This window comes from Myiozetetes cayanensis, unplaced genomic scaffold, assembly GCF_022539395.1.
Source record: "Myiozetetes cayanensis isolate MyiCay16 unplaced genomic scaffold, myiCay2020 scf3, whole genome shotgun sequence".
NCBI classification, from domain to species: Eukaryota; Metazoa; Chordata; class Aves; order Passeriformes; family Tyrannidae; genus Myiozetetes; species Myiozetetes cayanensis.
The window spans coordinates 61,698,025-61,718,167 of record NW_026087521.1 but is presented as its reverse complement, the minus strand read 5'-3'; the positions used below and the strand labels follow the sequence as shown (position 1 = coordinate 61,718,167).

The window sequence follows — 20,143 nt, the reverse complement described above, 5'->3', positions numbered from 1 at the left end:
CTTGTGCATGCAGATATGCATGCAGAGTGTTACAATGTGCAATTACATGAGAATGAGCAGTTGTAAATAAACAGTTCGTGTCTGTGCTTGGAAGTGGAGCTGTGGTATCCTCTGTGCTTTGTCCTTGATGCATAAAAGCAGATTGCAAAAATGTTTTATTGTGAACTGTGATGCACAAGTGTTCTCTTTGGATGAAGTAAAGGCAAAAGCAGCCCAATTTGATCGTCTGCTTGACCTTTTCACTTCATAAACTAATTTAGAGTTGGAAAGTATATCAGGAGGGAATCCTGTTGTTCACATGCACTATGTGGTAGAAACAACAGAGAAATAACATTTTAAATAGCCTAAATGAAACTGCTACATTTGAGAGTATTTTCTAGGTTGACAAAATATTGGAATTCACAAAGAAACTGAAAAGAAATGCAGACATATCCAGGCTAACCTAGGACATTAGGATTTTAAGTACCATGAGACCTATTTATTCCATCTGGTTTTGAAGGGTCTTTCTTATGTAAGTGTAATCTTCTTTAATCTCATTTTGAAATTCCATTAGGAGTTTATGTGTGTATGTACTAGTACCTACACTTTGAAACCTGGTCTATTAATTTTCATTTTTGTTGAGACAATTGGTATAAAGAATAATTGGAAGTTTTCGTAACTCCATGCTGACACGAAGTAAGTCTGATTACTACCTATAAACTGTGATTTGTTAATTTTTTTATTAGGAGGAAAACTGTGGGGTTTGGAGAGTATAAGCTGTTTTTCCTGAGAGATTGTCTTTTCGATTTGCAAGATCTCAAATATTTTAAGTACTAACCTGTTTTCTTACTTTTGCCCTTCTCATTGTCTGCCCCATCCCACTGAGGGGAGGGGGCAGGCAGCTGCATAGGGATGAGCTGCTGGCTGAGGTGGACCCCCAGCAGCTACACTGACAATGTACCAGTGGCAACATGAAAGTAAAACCACCTTTCTTTGAGTTTAGAACCTCTGAGCCGTGAGATCCGACAGTTTTTTGACTTCATAGCACTCTGTACTGCATCGGTCCCTGGAGTGCTATCATGAAAAAAGAAATTAGGAGAGCCCCAGCCCCTAAAACCTGTGGGTTTTAAGCCCTGATGTTGTAATATTATTTTTATCTCCTGCTTCCACATACTAACAAGGAGTACTCAGTAATAGCTGTTTACTTGGCAAGACAGTGGACAGTTTGGCAGAAATACTTAACAGTATCTGGAAACAAGTTATCTTTTTCTAACCTTTTGTTTGACTTGGTGACTTCTTATGCTATTTTTCATACATGTCTTCTTTTAGATCTGACAAAACCAACAGTTTCCCTTGTTTTTCTAAGTGGTACCGTGGCTTTCCTATATAACAGGACTTTTATATAACATAAATATCAGGAAAATACAAAAGCAAGCATTTGCAGATACAAAGAAGTCCTGCCCAGTGTTTTGCTTCTCCCAGTATTCCGAGTATTTGTTGAAACCAACTTCATTTTAGTGCAGCTGAATATCTATGGCTGGTTGTACCACACAGCCTAAAATAAAACCTCTTGGCAGCAAAAGGTGGTACTTGTGTGCTGGACAAGTGAGCCAACATTTGTAATAGCTGTCATTTTGTCAAGCTGGCTTTCCACCCGATATATGATTGCAACAGAAAGATTTTTTTTTTTTTTTTCCAAAATTATACACAGTAAAGATAAGTTTTAGGAATACTTAAATTAAGAAAAGGAATATTTCATCTTACTTTATTGTTTTTTTCATATTTCTTCTGTTGTTCCATGTGGTCCTGGTCATCTTAAATTGAAATACTGTCTAAACACTGTGTTGGAGACACAGTCTAATCCCAGGACTTTTCAGGCTGGATTTGGGATCCATACCAGTTAATGTTTGCACTGCTCCACTATTTTACAGGAAAGTTTAGTTTGGGAAATCTGTTAGGCTGGAGCTGGTGTTACTAATTTCAAAGCCAGGAGAGAAGATCAAATTACAGTTTTTAATGTCAGCAGAAATCTTTGTCCACCAAGGAACAGAAGGTTTATGTATCAAATAGGGAATTTTCAATGTGAGCTTTAAACTTATGTAGTTAACTGCAATTTTAGATGCTTTCTTTATGAGAACAAGACAGGAGTTCTGTTTTTGTTTAGATCATCTAACAATTCTAAGGGATTTAAAAAAATTTCCTGGGTTCTATATTTGAATAATCTTAACTACATAATTACTACCTTTTTCACTGGGTTTTGGTGATATTTATTGTGAAAACCAATGTTTAGAGCCTGTTGCTTAAGCCTTGGTGCCAAATAATATGAGATAGTTCAGAAGAAATACATAGTGGTAAATTACAGAGTAAATGAACTTAATTTTCTCTCTTTAGCAGTGATCAGCTGTATCATAATTACAGCTGTTCTTCACTGTGTACTGTACCAGGTGCTTATGCCTTTGTGCTGGGTCAGTGAATTATTTCCTCAATTGACTGATTTGTCTTTTCATGGCTGAATAGTTTCTCATGCTTACAGGACACAGAGAATTTGATCAATATTAAGCTGTATATCTGACTTAGCTTCACCTTGAGCATTTCAGCTGCCAGAGAAGAACACAAGATCCTACCTTAAAATAGTGCGCTAATTGTGACAATGATCTGATACAGGTTAATTGGGTGCTTTTCTGCTACGAGGAGCGGAGAGAGAAATTGTGTGGCAGACTGACAAATACTTTCCAACAAGTTTCTGTACCTATTGGCATAGCAGTTACTTTTCATTTCCAAGGCCATTTGTAGCAAGGCCTTAGATCAGCTCATCTCCTGGGCTTGAAGCAGAATGAAACCTTTCTAGTCAGATGTGTCTACTGAATTTGAGCCTTAGCAGAGGTTCAGTAAGTGGTGCAAAAGCAGACCAGACATGCCTGTTTTTGTCAAACCTGCCTGGGCACAGGTGAGTTATACATAAGCTCATACTTGTGTCAGTTGTCCAGTTTAACCTGCCACCATATGTCTGTCAGAACCCTGAAAATTTTGTCTTATTTGCCCAGATTTCTAGACTGCAAAGATGTCTAGTAGATGGAATGGAAGGGAGAGGGAAGTTTGCCAGCTGTCCAAAGAAGTTTTGTGGGTTTTTTGTTTGTGGTTTGGTTTTGGGTTTGTGTGTTTTTGGTTTTTTTTCCCTTCCCATGTAGATTATAATTATTTTGTATGAAAATTTTTCCAAATACATGCCTGGGGGCAAGTGATTGTAAAATGTTTAGGAAAAGATAATGGTGCATATTCTTCTCAAATGATTATATTTCATTCTTAAATTCTAAATTGCAGCATCCAAGAGCCCTCTTAAATAGAACAACTCATCTTCTTCTGAGACTGATTTGGGCTCATTTCAGTTCACCCTTCTAAGTAGATACATCCTGGTAAAAAGTACTAAATGGATAACAAATGTCCTGCCTCTGTAGGCATTTCTGACAACCCAGTGACCCTGCAAGTAGCATTTCTTAGTTTGAAGGCTGTTAGAAGTTTACTTCTGAAGGAAAAGTAGGAGACAACAGTAAGAGAATCTGAGTGATATGTAAAAATTAATACATCATGAAAAACAATCTTTTGGGTATTACAGTGTCTTGTTTACCCTGAAATATGTTTCTAGTCTACATTATGTTATATATTCTGTAACATGGTGTTTCAGATCTCTTGTTTCTTCTGATATGTGTTTTAAATAGAGAATGAAACCAGCACCTGGTGGTGAAATTTATTTGTGTATGTATTTAGATTCAGCCTTCTGCATATTGACCAGTAAACTACTACTATATGCTCAATTGTTTCCATTGAGACTGGCAAAATAGATATTCCAGGCTTTGTTTTTATGATGTAGTGGAGTTTGTTTGGGTTTTGGTTCAGTTTAGAATGGAGAGCCTTATTTATCAGCCTCCTGCCTGCCAACATACGGTATCTGGTCCAATAACAAAAAACCCAACCTGATGAAAGCAGTAAATTGCAACGTGTACTCAGTTGATTATTCCCCAAATGCTCATTTGTTTTTCAGAATTTTGAAACAAATACCTTTAAGTGTTTTTAACTTCATTCAATTTGTATTATTTTTCTCTAAATTCAGCGGTCTGCTAATTCAGAAATATGACATGGCTTTCTGTTGCTGCATCATTAAGCAAAATGCAGTGTTTTTGTCACAGCTGAATAACTTAAAACAATTTTTTTGAGGTTAGGTTTGATTGCAGAATCATTATTCTGGCCCACTACAACCTGCATATTTTGTTGAGAATATTTCTGTAGTTTAAAACTCTATGAAAAACGTTTGTCAATTTGGAACAAAAGTGCAAGCTAAAACTATAGAAATTCAAAGTAATTTTGGCAGAAGGGCCTGGCCCTCTTTAGGGGTGTGTTCTTCTCAGCCTGTTTTTTTGCTGAACAGATTTGGGGAAAGGTTTTTTTTAAGAAGTCCGCCTGCATTGACTACTGCCATTTGTTCAGAATACAAATGCTTGTGGTTTACCTGAGGTTCTGTCCATGGAGACATTTTTTGTCTCAGAGATATAAACAAACCTCTCCTCCTTCTCTCCATTCCAATTTCTCTCCTTTGATCAGCATTATAAAAATTCATCATGTATCCAGCAAGACAGAACAACAGCAGAGGTCACGATTATCTTCCCTGAGTGTTCCTGACCTTAAAGTGAAATCTCACTTTTGCTGAGAGTGTTGGAATGCTAACACATACCCAACAAGCATAGGTATCACTTCCCTTTAAGTTTCTAAAGAAAATATACATACTGAAAATCATGTTTTAGTACGAGTTAATTTAACCCCAGAAAGTGAAAGTTGCAGCATGAGCTTTTGTCATGTTATTTGCTGCTTTTTTTTTCCTGAAACATGTTTTACAGTTTGTGTGCAACTTAACTGCTGTATAGTTTGTCAAGTGCAAATTTTCTTGAGAGAAGCAAGCAGGTTTCTTCCTGCCTCAACTTATCAAGTGCATAGTGATGATTTATGTTTTTTCATGTGGGATGCTCTCTAGTACTCAGTTAATTGACTTCCTTCTACCTACACTCAGAAATTATGTGTTCATAGGCTAGTTCACAAAAGCATATTTAAAGGCATTACTAATTTCCTACTTTGTTTTCCATATAGTTCCTCCCTTTGTGGTCTGTATTTCAACTAACTGGTGATTTTAATGTGCTTAGAAAATGGTAAAAATTGCTTCAGAATGTCAAGAAAAATAAAAAACTGCCCCTTGGAAGTGGTATAGATACCAATTTACATTTTTATAACTAAAATCATAAAATATGTACATTTATATATTAGATCCTTGTGCTTTCTGCCTCATTTTAATTTTCAAGGATCCTTGAAAATCTTGAATGCCTGCCTGCTGAGATATAAAAGTATTATTGCAGCTTGATGCTGTTACTTAATAGTATTTTGCAGTCGGGTATGGATGGATGTGCAGCAGTTCTGGCTCAAGGCAGGTGAGTTTTAAGATCAGGAATTGTGATTTTGATATCTAGTGGTTATTTGGCTTGCCTGTTCCAGAGTACAAAAACTGAGACACCTGGTTTTGTAACCAAACTCAGCTCAAATCTGTGGAAGAAGTGGATTTTTAATGTAGTGAGAGGGACAGGAAAATTTCTTTTAAAGAAGTATGCATAAATGCAAATTAATTAAAAATAAATTGACTGAAAAAGTGCCATGGGATATCATTTTCAGTGGAAACTTGTAGCTGATCATAATTTTTTCTTTTCCTAAATCTCTCTCTTACTGAAGCCAGCCCTGGAATAAATTGACCTGCAGGGGTCCCAATCAAACTAAATTATTATTGTGATTCTAGGATTAGCAGGTATTGGTTAATTCTACTTCAGGGTGTTGGGGTTTTTTCCCGATTATTGTGGAGAGTAAATGTTCTGTGATTTAGGTTTTTAGGGTTCCAATGAAAAAAAAAAAAAGAAGAGGGAGAACTACAGTATCCCTTTTCGTTTGTTTTTTTTGAAGAAAAATTGTTTGTACTAGTAAGTATTTCTACATTTAGTTTTACCAGTGCTGCCTTATTTGTTTTCCTTCAAACTAAATCATATTTATGTTTTTCAGGGGGATTTGTAGATAGCAGTTTTGAAGGCCACTTTTAAGTTTAAGACATAAGTTTGGATGTGTAACACTCATGTCCCTCGTCACTCCACCCAAATCAGCACAGATATTTCTATTCAGACCTTCTTAAAAGGATGTTTTAGTTGTTTCTTCCTCACCCTTCCTGCCCTGAGCATTTGTTACGTGGTGTGAAAGCCTTTGGCTGAGCTAAGCAAGCAATTTAGGGTGGTTTGATTTGGGGAAGTGCCTTTTTGCAGCTGTAACTGTGATGACTGCAGCCATCTTTTTGCTCTAATGATGAGTTTCTGTTGTGCCTTGAAGGTGGTCAAAACTCAGTGTAAGGAAAAGAAGAGCAGTAATCCTAAAGTAAATCCTAAAATTCAGTCCTGTGTGACGCTGGAGTCCAGTGTGAAAGTCAGAATAACTATATGCCAAGTGAGAAGAAACAGGCTAAGGAGCTAAGATAACAAAGCTATGTAGTTTTTTTTTTTTTTTAGTGACTGGTAATTATTTTGTGTAGGGTGGAACTATATATCTACCTGGGCATACAAATTGGTAGGAGAAGTTACATGGAATAGAATTAAAAGCAAGTGTCAAGCACCCTGCTGTTGTGGATGAGTTCCTGTATAGAATGGAAGGAGAGTAATACTGTGGGTATCTGCTAGACACAGCCTTTGTTTCCCATTTATGGATGTCAGCATATAAGCAAGATATTGGCTTGTCTGGAGGTTCACTGTTGAGAGTGCACTGCCAGTGCTGGGAATTCCGGACATCTTTGCAAGATAAGATAGGCATATGCTCGAGGGTTCAAGTTGGAACAGATAATTATTTTTTTTCAGAGGGGTTATTTTCATGTGACTACCTGTATACCCTCGACTTCACACACACCTCCTTGTATAGCATGAAATGGTGGGTGTTTGAAGATCAGGGGAAACATGTACCCGACTGCCTCCATATTTCTTCTGCAAATGAGAATATTACAGAGCAAGTTGCTTTTCAGAAATCTCTTGCGTAACCTGCCCTTTCGGCTTAATCCCTTCACATGCGCACACACGTATTTAGTATTTCCAGCTTTTGTATCTTTTAAACTTCTTAACCTCTTTGCCCAAGAAAAAAAGCAAAACCCTTTTTCCTTCTTTTTCCTTTTACTTGCATTCCTTTGTTTTTTTTCATCATGTCACAGTGGGAGTTGGAAAGCAATGTTCGTTAGATGCTCAAAATGCAATATATGACTAAGAGAAGCCATTCACCTACTTAACTCCACAGGTTCGAGAATTACCAGAATTATCTAAATCCTGTGGTAGCATGAACGCACATTCAGGACTCGACAGTACCTTATCACCAAATATTACTCTCAAGTTATTAGTGTAACTTCCTGCATTATACAGATTGCTCTGTTCAAATAGGAAGGCAATACTCGTCACAGCAGGTAGAAAACAGTACAATTCCTGTGCACACAACTGGATAGTGTTGTCTTACCTCCAGGTTTGATGTAGAAGCAGTTGAGCTGAGTTTCATGCACCAGCTTCCCCTTGTACTTCGTGTCAGGCTCCCCGGGCTGGTGGCTGGGTAGCGGGTGATACGCTTGCCGAACCAAGGCTTGAAACATTTTAAAATTCCAAGGAGTGCTGAAACAGCTGAACTTAAGTGTATTTTTCTATAGATAGAAGAGGCACATTCCTTTTGGTCAACTTTTTCTTGCTTCAGAATTATTTTACGTAACAGCCTTGTACAGAAGTTAAGACTTGAATGCTGCTTTAATTTACTCACAACTGGATCTTTTAATCTAGAAACTATCTTCTAGCTCTTTGAAACCTCCACAGTATCTCTTGCCTTATCCTTCCTTTTCTTGCTCTTCACTCCTAATCCTTTCCTTGTCCTCTGTGCCTTATGCTTTGTTGGAGTCTTCTCCTCCCCCTGTCGTTCTTCAGGAAAACTTGGATTGAGAAGTAGAGATAATGGGCGCCATCCACCCGTCAGCTCATCACCTCACCGAGCCATGACGATCTCTGGTTTCTGTATATCAGCACGGGCTTCTCTGATAGTATCCTCTTGTGCTTGAAAAAAATAGGTTTGTCTAGCAGAGGGTGGACTCCACTCCTGACATAGCCAGAAAACTTCTCTTGGAATGCGAGCTTGCTCCCTCGCGCTCTTTTAAATGTGTGTGTATATATATAAAAATATTTGTAACCTTCTCTCAAAACATGGGAGATAAATATGAGAGCGAGTGTATCCCACAGCGCATATACAAGCTGCTCACTTCTGTCTAACATTGATTTAATACGAGCTCTTGAGTGCCTCATCAGCGCTCCCTTCGTCAAAACAAGCCTTAAATCGGCAGTAAACAATACTTTTCAATTACAGGAGGAAAAAGGAAAGAAAGCCTTCCCAAGTGTAAGATAGCATACCCTTTAAAGGACAAGGAATGTGTTATATACAGAAACACGGTGCAAGTGCTCCAGTGGAATTCCACTCAGGCTGCAAATGCAGTGTTGCTTTTTTGACTTAACTGCCTTACAAACTAGTAACAGCGTTGGGCTTGATGCCTGCTGCCTGCTCTGCTTTCATGGTTGTGGCTGCAGCCCAGTTGTTGGTTTTGCTGCACAGAGCTTGCTTTAATAAAATATAAAATTTTCATGTCATAAAGCGTTGCTTAAAATCAATCATTGAATGCCCCAGTGGGGTTTACCTGCTAGATTCATTGTTTTGGATGTACGTACGCCGAGGTCTTTTGGGGCCTGTTTCAGTAATCCTTTTGCATAGCAGAGATATTATTTATGTGAATAAAACCAACCAGAGATTCTGTAGCCAGGAGAAAAAAAAAAAGGTAAGAGATGTAAGACACGTGCTTCAGGTCAGAAGTCAACAATAAAGGGACAAGGAAGATTCTTCCTCTGAATCATCTGGTGTTGGTCCTTGTCTTAGGCAGGATATGGACTTTCAGTTTGATGAACTCCACCAATTCTTTTATCTCTGCCAAATAAACTGCATTTCTGTAAAATTTTAGTATTATTTGCTTAATAACATGCAGTGTTACATTCTCTACATGGGAATGTGTAGCATCTCTCAATTATGAAGTTCATGACATTTCATAATAATTAGAAAAAGGAGAGAAATAACATTGGATTTTTATGTAAGGTATCATATGCCTTCCTGCAGGGCTTTACTGCTTTCTTTTTATTGTTATCTCTTTTTTTTTATTCTGGTTTATCTCACATGAATATTTCTCTAACACTCTTTATCAGAAAACAAAGTAGATGTTCAAATTTGCACTGAGAGTTAAAAGCTGAAGGAGGGGAAAGACTGAGGAAGCAGAAGATATATTTTATTCCTAAAGGATTATACATGAGCTAATAAAATACTGCTGACTTCTGAAGAAAAATGAAATATGCATTTTTACTTCCTGTATGAAAATAATACAATTGCTGTAGTAAAAATAATCCAGGGCAAAATTCCAATTTTTTGTCTAAATTCAACTATATGTCTAGTGTATGTTCATGGATTCAAAGTTGCAGGATACCTCCCAGTGCTACTATTGTGAAATGTCTAGCTGCTAATGTAAAATTAATTTGATAAATTTGGGGGAGGTTCCTGTTGGTTGAGAGGTCTAAAATAATGCAATTTCAGCAGTAAACATTTCCTTTTCTCGGTGGTAAACTTGATCTCAGGGGTACAGTCTCTTTCTCCCTTTGTACATATGCCCACATAGAATGTCTTGGGTGCCAGAATGCAGAAAAATCAGTAAAATGAACACTAACTTCAATAGTTAAAATACAATTTTAAAAGATATACAGGTACATTATAAAATAACTACAGTAATCAGAAGAAGAAAGCAACAAGGTAGTTCAAGGAGGTGGTATTTGTATCTTTGTGAAAGAAATTACTAAATTGCAATTCCATAAGAAAAATAGAGATGAAACATTTCTATTCATACTTTAACGATCATTCAGCTTTCAAGCGTGTAAAAATGCAGTGGCCACATATGAATGATAAAGGGTTCAGAGGTGCAGTCATCTACTGAAATTTATCTTCTGAACACAGTGTGAACCTACCCACAAGTGGAGCAAACCTGTTACTGTTTGCCTGTCATTATGTGAGAACGAGGGAAAGTCTTTCTGGGCCTGTGAAATTGTGTTATCACTCAAAACTGTACGTGCTTAAAAATTTCCAACTGCAGCTCTACAGACAAGCAGATGTTGCTGAAGGCAGTGTAACAGCTGCCTGCAAGAGAAGGGATGGCTACAGAGTAGTGGAGAACTCTTTAATGTGTTGAATAGAACATGTTAACAGGCTGTGGCAAAGCAGTAAAACGAAATATGTAAGATATGCTGTAAATAGGAAGTAAACGTTTAAAATCTCAGGAGGAGTAGTTGACTTTACTTTTGCCTATTTCTGTGTGGATTTTTTTTTTTTTTATTCTTTTTGTAACCGTTTCAGAATAGAGATGGTGTAGGAAAAAGTGAACAAATTGCCTGCCTCCGAAATGATGTGTACAGAGTATGCAAATAGAAAAATACAGAAGTGGGGGTTTTAAAATTCCCTTAATCTTAAGGTGTTTCTTAGGTGTTTCTTGTTATAACAAGTATATACAAGTAACTTAGACTCCTATTGTTACAGGCTAAGAACTTAGTCCGGATCTGCAAGTGTATTTCCATTACTTAGGATCTGAAGGTATGCAGTGAAGAAATAAGAGATGAGATCACAACAGTCAAAATTAGAAACATCTATAGCTGAAGTTGCTTATTTTCCTCATGAAGCTCTTTTTGAAGTTGTTCATTATTTTGTGGGAGTTAAACCATTCGGAGTGACAGCTCATCAGACTGATTACAGTAAAAACTCAGGTTTCAGGAAAAAATTACATGCTATTGAACACCTATTTGAGGTTAAAATAGTCTTCTTTTCCCCTCTCTTCTATATACTGGAAAAATGGCATTGTCAGAGCTTGGAAGATACCTTGACCTTGAACTCGGCTATAGCTCTGGAATTAGAGGTGTACTTTGACCTTTGGCAGGTACCTCAGAGATGCACTTTAAAAATAATTGGGAACGTATCCTTAGATTGGACTGAGTTATACATGAAAACCGTGATGTTCAGATCCTGAGGAGTCCTCTACCAACTGTGTGTGGCACACACAGTAGACGAGGCTTTATCCCCGCGGGTCTGGAAGTCCAGATACTCCACAAGAAACATATGCAAGCTGCTGCTTTTCTTAACACAGGGGAAGGCAGGATGGAAATAAGGAGGCTGGAAATTGAGATGCCGAAGGCAGCTCTCCTTCCCATTCTTCCAAATGAAAGCAATCTTTTTTTGTCTCCGGGAAGGTTCTCGTTGCTTTTCGCTTCTAGGTACGATGTGAGACGCACAGAATCAAGAAAAGAGTGTGTTTCTAGCTTAAACACTTCTACTTGTGATAGTCTGATGTTAGTGTAAGCTTTTCTACTGGTACAAAATATGGACCTATATTTAGCCTAGATTTGTGCGAGGCATTTTTTGCTGAGATGATTCCTGTAGACCAGGACCTGGCTTCATTTCAGTGTATTGAAGATGTTTTGTTGTTTGCTTTAGAAAGTTAGCAGAGAAAATGGAGCTAATAAAGGTACTAGTTTCAGATGTTGAGGAGCTGTGGATTTCTTTCCACTAAGCCTCTCTCTGATGGTTTTTATGTCACAGGAAGGTTGCTTTTGTTGTCTCGGAATATTTGGATGCAGCTTTTAGCTTTCCTGCAGACTTACTTGCCTTTCTGAAGTCAAGGTCTGTGTCTCATTTTTCTATATCAAAACTAGAACAGGACTTTCACCCACCATTTGTTTATCTTAATGCCTCTTCACTTAGCTTTTACACTCCTTGAGTGGGACTCTTTAGTCTCTTCCATTACAAAAGGCAGAGGAGCTGCAGCTCCGGTTTGATGGGGACATTTCGGAAGTCTATTGTGAAATAATAATGAGAACCACTTGTTACTTAAGAGCAGCTTATAAATAAGAACAATAAAAGATTTATTAAGAACAACTTATTGTTTAAGAAGTTGATAGCCTGGCATCTACGGACTTCCTGCCTTAATTTCAGTGTCACGCACCATCGTGATTTAAAAATTATTTGGAACTGATGATGCAATGGCAGGAGGGGTGACTGGAAAACCAGTGGTGTGGGGAAAAAAATAAATGCACTAGGCCAGATGGATCATAACATAGATGCTGTTCCTGTGTCATGACTAAAAATTTCTCGTAGCATCAACAGAATGCATTTTTACAGGAAATCTTGCAAATACAGTTTGCATTTGGGCTCTTTTCCAAAAAAACTAAAGAACCTGCTGATGGACTCTTACATCTGCTGAGCTTTATGGAAATATATGGATCAACGGACTTAAAATTTTCCTACAGTACTAACAGAACTTTTGCTTTGAGGCTATTTTAGGGGGCGTTCCAGTGAGCTAATTTTGTTTCTCTGCTACAGACTTGATTTTTTTTTTACCATAAAGACTTTCTGATAAATTTTGATTAAAAATCTGCCTTAAGTCAAGCTGTCACAGTAGAGCCACAGACATTATTTAGTAAACAATTCACCATCTCTGTGTTGTCTCTTTTTTTGCCTCGTGAAATCAGAAATATTTACTGTCTCTCTCTGGAAGTCTGCAGATTAGTCACCCAACTTTTTGTGACTTGTGGAAGATGGCAAGACATTTCAGGGTCCATTCTATTGACACAAATTGTTTCTTATGTTGATTTTTAAGGCATAGTTCCAGGCACAATTAAACAGATGGTGGTGAGGAACTTATTCTTGACTTCAGTAGTGTTGCCAATCATTGCCCACTCTCAAACCATTTGCTTTTGGGGGAAGGGGTTTTGAGGGGCTTTCTCATTTTCTTGGGCGTTTTGTTGTTGCATATTTTCGCTCTCCATGTCTGATCATTGCTTTGCATTGACGTGTATCTCAGTAGGATTCTTTTTCCTTTAACTGATTTGGTTGTTTTGGTGTGGGGTTTTTTTCCCTTGCTCATTTGAATTTAATATTTTAAACATTTGAAATAATGGAAATCCCAAGTGATCCTTTTCCCTCTCTTTATTAGCAGTTCCTCAAGTGAGTGGATTAGGAGTTTTATCAACCTTTAAATGAAAGAACAAGTGACTGATGTTTTAACAGATTGGGTCTTTTCAGAGCTTTTTAGGAATTTAGGTTAAGCTCATATCAAAGTACACATTTTTGTTACTTGAAAAACTCTTCCCTTGCTCAAGTTTATTGACATTTTTGTGCCTGAGAAGTCATAAAATTTTGGTTCCCCTTTAAAAACTTCCTGAAATAACAGGATATATCTAGGCTGAATTTCCATTATTTAGAAGCAAATACATTTTTAGTATATATGTTGTATTGTGCAGCTTTGCATGATGTAGAGAAGCAAGACATCTAAAAATTCTGGTCCTGTTGATGAGCCACATTACTATCAATGTGGTATAATAGGATAAAACTTAATTTTTTTCCAAGTGTTTTGGTTTTAAATACCTAAACAAATTGTTGTGTTTGAAAGAACTTAAAAGCTCTTAAGAGCTAGAAGAACGCTGACTCTTAAACTAGGAAATACCAAAATGAAGGTTGCTTGTGCAATCTCTCTGTTTATGGAGTTTTATGTCACGTGATCATTTTCGTTTGCAATAAGGACTTGGTTTCAGTTATCAAACAGTCGGAATGGTGTTCACATGAAGAGTGGCTACTCAGTGTTCTGGCTTTTTTCTCGTAATTGATATGTGGGTCTCCTGCTTTGTTACATGCCACTGAAGTTCTGCGCTAGGGACAGAATTATTAATTGCTTTTTTCTTGTTGTTTTCTGCAAGAATAATCACTATAACAGCTGATAACTTGTGAACAAACTGAACTGTTTTACCTTGTTCAGGTTAGAAATATTTTTCTCCCCATTTTACAAATTGGGACCCAAGGGCAGAGGAGTTAAAATTACAGAGACCAATTAAATAATGGGTGCCCAACTTCCATTATTCAACCCAAATTTTCCCAGTATATTTATTATTCATACAGTCAAAACCACTTCTTACAGCCTTGGATTTGACTGTGCTTGTAAGTGGCTGGTGTTTTTGCAGGTCATGCCCTCCAGTCTTACCCAGAGGTCTAGGGTCTCAAATCAAACGCTGGGAAATGAGGCACACACGGTCAGTGCAGCCACTTACGACGACGTTTCACAGCTTGTGTGTCATTGCACAACATCTCTGGGGCAGCGTCAGAGATAGAATTCAGCTTTCCAGGACAATGTGCAGCTGCCTCAGCTGCAGGTTTTTTGTATTTTCTTTCCCTTTTTGCAGTCCTCTCTTGCACTGTGCTGCAGAGCAGGAGGTAGAGCTTCAACAGGCAAGTCTCCTGCACCCCTTGAGCCTGAGCAAAGGAGATGGAACATTGTATGCTTGTATTGGGACTGTAAACATCATGGACAGAAGGAACACACTTACATGGGAGTAGAGGAGCACAAAATTAACGTGGCATGCTTTAGTTCATGTTTTAAGTGAAGAACTTGTAGATTAAAAATTGTTGTTGTGGATAAAACTCACTTGGGTTCCTTTTTCAGTAGGTACTGCAAGTTGGGGACTGCAGTATATTAAAAAGTACTAGGAGAAGATAAGCAAGCATTGATAGTTTGCTGAAGAGTCAAATATTACAGGAATGGTGGACAGCAAAGAGAAAAGACGACCAACATGATGGTGTCTGGCTACCATGTAAGATGTGTGTACAGAAACTCATTTTTAATATAGCCAGGTGAGGATTTACATATTCAGGTGCAAGAGTCTAGACCATGCATAGGGAATAAAGTACCTTAAGAAGCATGATATAAAATAGGAAAGTTTAAAAGTAACTTTAATTATTTATTTTTAATATCAACAAGGTATAGGGGAGTCTCTAGACAGTAGTTATTTCTGTATTAATTTTTACCAATTTTAAATACTTTATGCTGTTTGTGCAGCAATAACTTAAAAATCCTGTGTTCCAGGTACGTCGAAAGGAAAATCTTTGGTAATGGAAATGTCTAACCAACAGAAGACAAAAAACTAATAGCTGGAAAAATAAAGAGTAAAACAGATAATCCTAGGGAATACCGTCCTTTTTAATGGAATACTTAAAGTTAATACTTAATGATTGAAGTTGATAGGAAATTCTGCGTTATCATAATAACTAAATAAATGTTTCAAATATTGAGAGGTTAGAAATTGTTATCTATAATTCTGGTAGATAGCAGCTGTCAGCTTCTGCTTATAAATAGTATCAAGTGCTGTAGTGTTTGTGAGGACAGGAGAAATCCGTAGCCAAAAAATGGAAATTGTAAGGCGGAAGCTGTAGAATTGGCTCTGAAGTCGTGATTTAAAACTTAAATAGTGTACTTCCTGAAATTCAACCTCTGAGCTATTAAAGGAGCGTCACAGATTTTGTTAAAATTCTTCAGTTTTGATTGATGAGTGGCCTACCTTTTTCAAATTCTGAAAATTCTAAAGGCTGATATCCCTTAATATTTAATAATTTCAATGAGATTATTTCAGTCATTTATTTAGCTTCCCATTCAATATTAATTGGATCTTCTTGGTTTGATAGCTGAATTATATCCTTCTAGTTTTGTGTAATCTTGTTAAGAACATCGTAATTTTGGTGCTTTCTTTGTCCTTTAATGTCATCAATTGACTTTCATTTTTTTTTGTCCTGTTTTTTACAGTAATCTCTTCTTGGGTAACTTTCTAGTTGAAGCTGGGCCTAAAAGTGACTTAATATTTCCTCTTCTATGTAGCAGTAGAAAAATTTGCTTTTTCCTCTGCTGTTTCATGATTTATTTTTAGTGGGAACATTTTATTGCAATTACCACTCTACAGATGAGACTTAGATCAGGAATTCAGTTTTGTCAAGCAGTCTGATAGAGAGGGAAGGCCGATAAAAGTAATCTGTTTAGATGTAATCCTGATAAGACATGCAGTGTTTTCAGGATGGTAGAAAGCTTGCAGTGAAATTGTTACTGTGTGTGTACAAGTGTGCCAGGTTGACAGTTGCAGTTTATAATCATCTTGGGTTCTTTTTCTGGTCGTGGGGTTTTCTGTGTTGTGACGCACATAAGAACTCTTTTTTGCCATTTTGTGTTCATCATTAATCAAGATGGAGGCCATTAATGCGCATTTTTGCTACTACTATTTACACTTTTTTCTCCCTTAAATGCAGACTATAGCAGAGTATAGTACTGTAGTGGGAATTTTACACCAGGCTTACTCCAGGTATCCCAGATTCCCACAAGTTACTGCCTTCTCACCGGTGCCTCATTCTTGCACGCATGAAAGAGCTCCGAGTATGTTGTGGTGCCACAAATGGAGCAGCTGAGTGATTATTTCCCAGGGTATTTCCGAAGCGTTCATCTGTTCTGGGCAGATGGGAGACGTGTGGAAGGAGGAAGAGCAGATCTGTCCATTTCTGAAAGATGTGACTCCCAACTGGGTGAGCTGTAAGCTCAGAGGTTGCTGGGCTTTGCTCTTAGCTCACTTTCAGCCGCACTTCCTAATCTGAGTTGAAAGTACCATTTAACTGAGGTGAGAAAGTAACTGTGAGTGGGTATGAAGCTCAGCTCACATCTAGGCTGAAGGTCTCTGATTCTGCAGTATCCTGACTTAAAGCTGGAGTTAAGGGTGGTGGTTTGGTTTAGTGGGACAGACTCAGTGTCCTTATTCTGTGATCCGAAATGGGTTTGTGTCTGTTGGAATTCTATTTCAAAATATTGGTTGTAGTTCTGTAAAATCTGAAATGATCTGTTTACTGGGTATCAGACAGTTTACTTGTGTTTGTCACTGAGTTGAGGTAAACTAGTAAACTAGGCTGGAATCAACTAGCTGTTGATTCCAGTCTTTCAACTTTTAATGGCCAGAAGCACTGCAGCATTTCCAAGGGACTGTCAGCATTCAGATTTATTAGATATTCATAAATAGTCTATGACATGTTTGATCAGTTGGCTGAAAGGTGAAGCTGCTCAACCTGTGTTTCATATTGATGGTGCCACCAGCTGTGGCAGACATAAAAGAATTTGGGAAGATGGAGCAGATGGCCAAAATTTCATCATTACTCTTTGGCACAGGAGATTATTTTTATAAGAGCAATCTTGATTGAAACAAATTTGATTTGTCTGGGGCTCTCAGTCTGCCTGCTGTGTTGTTGCACTGAAGAATATAGGGATGCTTGTGATTTGGACAACAAGTTTTCAAATGTGTTTCATCAGAAGAATGTGTGTAGTTTTGCATAAGTGGTTGGTGTTTTGGAACCTGGTGAGTTCACACACTCTTCTACAGATTCACAATTTATTATTGGATGCCTACTGGAATGTGCTAGAATATTAATGTATATTTTCATGCATATTTTAATATTTATGTTAAAAAACCTGAGATTATTTGTGCAGTTCAGCTCTTATGTTGCACATTGTTAGAACTACTGGCACGTATTATGTTACTTGAATAACAGAAATCATCACACTTTTCAATGATCATAAAAAGGATACTACAACTTTTTTTAAAAGTCAATTTTTGTCTGTCTACAGGGTGTCTGCTGGTTTGAGGGATAGTTTAGACTTCTCACCAATGTGCTGCATCAAACAGTTTGAACCGTTTTTAGTTCTATAGAAGACAATACCCAGCTGAAAATTTGAGGGGGGATGGAGAAAAGTGTTACACTTGGGTCTTACAAGCAGCTGTGCATTTGTTTTCTTTCCAAACACTAACAAAGCCAACGTGCACTTCATATGCCATAGGTTTGGCTCTGTGGAATTGAAGGAGTTATTGCTTTTGGATTCTGCTCATCTAAGGAAATATTACATCATCAGGGTCATGTTGCAATTGTTTTTAAGCAGGTACTCAATCCATTTCCAATGAAACTCATTTTCAAATCAAATCTAGCCCCTACTATGTTTGAAGACATGTTAAGAACTGCCATTTCTTAGTAAGGTTAAGGGAAAACTCTTGCCTGCAGTAGGGTAGGAGGGAGAGGAAACACAGCACCTACCTGTTTGATACCATGAACATGGGTGGTGCACAAGGTTGTGGTGATAGAGATGGGAAGATCTGTGTTAAGCCTTTGTGCCTCTGCCTTCCTCTTCTCACAGCAGATGCCTGAGGTTAAAACCAGGACAGTTACCCTGATGAATGTGGACAGATTGTTTTGAGACAGTGTTGTAGATTTATTCCCAGGCTATCTTACTAGAGCTCTATCACATGGCTGTGAGTGGAAACAAGCCCCCTGTTCAGGATGTTATGGAACCTGCACTAACTACAGTCCCATTATGGTTCTTATCATCATGATGGTTTCATTAGCAGTGTGTGTGTTTGAAAATCTTGAACTGCTAGTAAATTCAAATCTGTTGTTGCTGCAGAAGATCTAAACTTATGCATAGAATTCGAATCTTGGGGTTGGCTGCAGATAATTACTTCTTTTGTGGTGAAAATAATGGGCAGCATTATAGGAAATCTACAGGGAGGCAGAGGTATGTTCCTACTACTTCAACCACTTTGATGCTATATAAGATAGACCTGAACACTGTTGAAAGTTAAACAGATTTTCCTACTTATGTATGCATGCAACATTCCCTGCAGTATGCCAGTCACTGGAGTCTAATGGATGTGATATGGCAACTGAAAAAAATGACAGAGAAAAGATTTTAAGGAAAAAAAACCCACTGGTTTAGTGTTCTGAAGAAAAGGATCAAATACCCTTGCCTCTATTGAATATTTAAGAGCTTGTAATTTACATGCTTAGAGATGTGTCTTTGATCTTTTCTGATTTTTTTGTAGGATCTCAGGTGTCTTTTTGTGTTTATAGATGGGGAAAACTTAAGACAGAAATAAATTTTAAAATTCCTTTACAGGTCACTTTTAAATATCTACCAGGTAGAATTGCTGTCTGAGGAGATTCTCATAGTTTGTGTTTGATGTGCATTTACAGTGTCCATATATGGGATTTGGTTTTATGATAAGGAAGAATGCCAAAGAATTGCAGAGCTCATGAAAAAGTAAGTGATGGGTAAACAAGACTTTTTTATGTGCTTTTTTATGTATGTATTTCTGTACATACATGCACATTATATTTCTAGGATGATCATGGCTTTCTGCTTTAAACCTGTATTTATAAACTTTGTTGCAATTGTCAAGCCTGCATTTTGTATAATCAGAAATAAGTTTTTCCTAATTTGTAGTGCAGCTTTCCAGCTACATCTGATGTAACAGTTGATATGATTTATTTCCTGATGACTCAGAGATCTGTTTTGAAGAATTGTATTCTTTGGGGTTTTAATATATTTTTCAGTTTGGGGAGATTTTGTTTTTCAATGTTACTGTTACCTTTTCTCTTCAATCAAGGTAAGAGCAGGCTATCATGAAGGCATTATTATATTAATGCAACTTCTGTGGGTTTTGTCCTGTTTGTACATCCTGACTGAATTCCTGCTTCTTCATTTCTTAGTGATATGTATGTTTGTTTTTGGAATATAAAGCAAGACTTCAATTATCTTTGAATTTCTTACTTTCATGTACATAGAGATGTTATTATTTTATACATATCACACAAGCTTTAATTTTGCAGTCAAGTTGGAGATCACACAGAACTGTATTCTCAGATGGATTTTAATATAAGAATGTCATGGATAGTTTTTTCCACTCCCAATTCTTTCTTCATGTGTCCAGGATGGACAGGGCTCATTCTTCTGCTCTACCCTCAGGGTGGCCTCATTATGGGTTTGTTTGCAATGACCCTTTTCTTATGACTAAGTTCTGCAGGATTACATGTTTGCTTGGAGGAGGAAGGAGCTGAAGTCTCACAGATTTTATCAGCTTATGAAGTCTAAATTTTTCAGAGCTATAATGTGGAGGATGTAGTAAAGGGGCCAGGTAGGAACAGGCAGTGATGGGATATTCCAGTTGTCCATGGTATATAGGCCTGGACATATCACTGCATCACAAATCTTGCAAGGGGCAGGAGGAGGGATGAGGTAGAGCCACGTCTTTATCATCCCAGGAAAAGCCGTAGGAAGTGGGTACAGTCAAGCTGACAGCGTTAGGTGCTAACAAAGCACGATGCAAAG

General features: G+C 37.6%; 1 protein-coding gene across 2 annotated transcripts in view; it reads left to right on the top strand.

Moving 5' to 3' along the window:
- The window catches only part of DCP1B (decapping mRNA 1B), a 42,476-nt gene that overhangs the window by 4,704 nt on the left and 17,629 nt on the right, over positions 1-20,143 (top strand). For both annotated transcript variants that reach the window (XM_050325563.1, XM_050325564.1), the window contains exon 4: positions 19,009-19,075. In XM_050325563.1, coding sequence (XP_050181520.1) covers positions 19,009-19,075 — 67 coding nt within the window. The remainder of the gene's footprint in view (positions 1-19,008; positions 19,076-20,143) is intronic.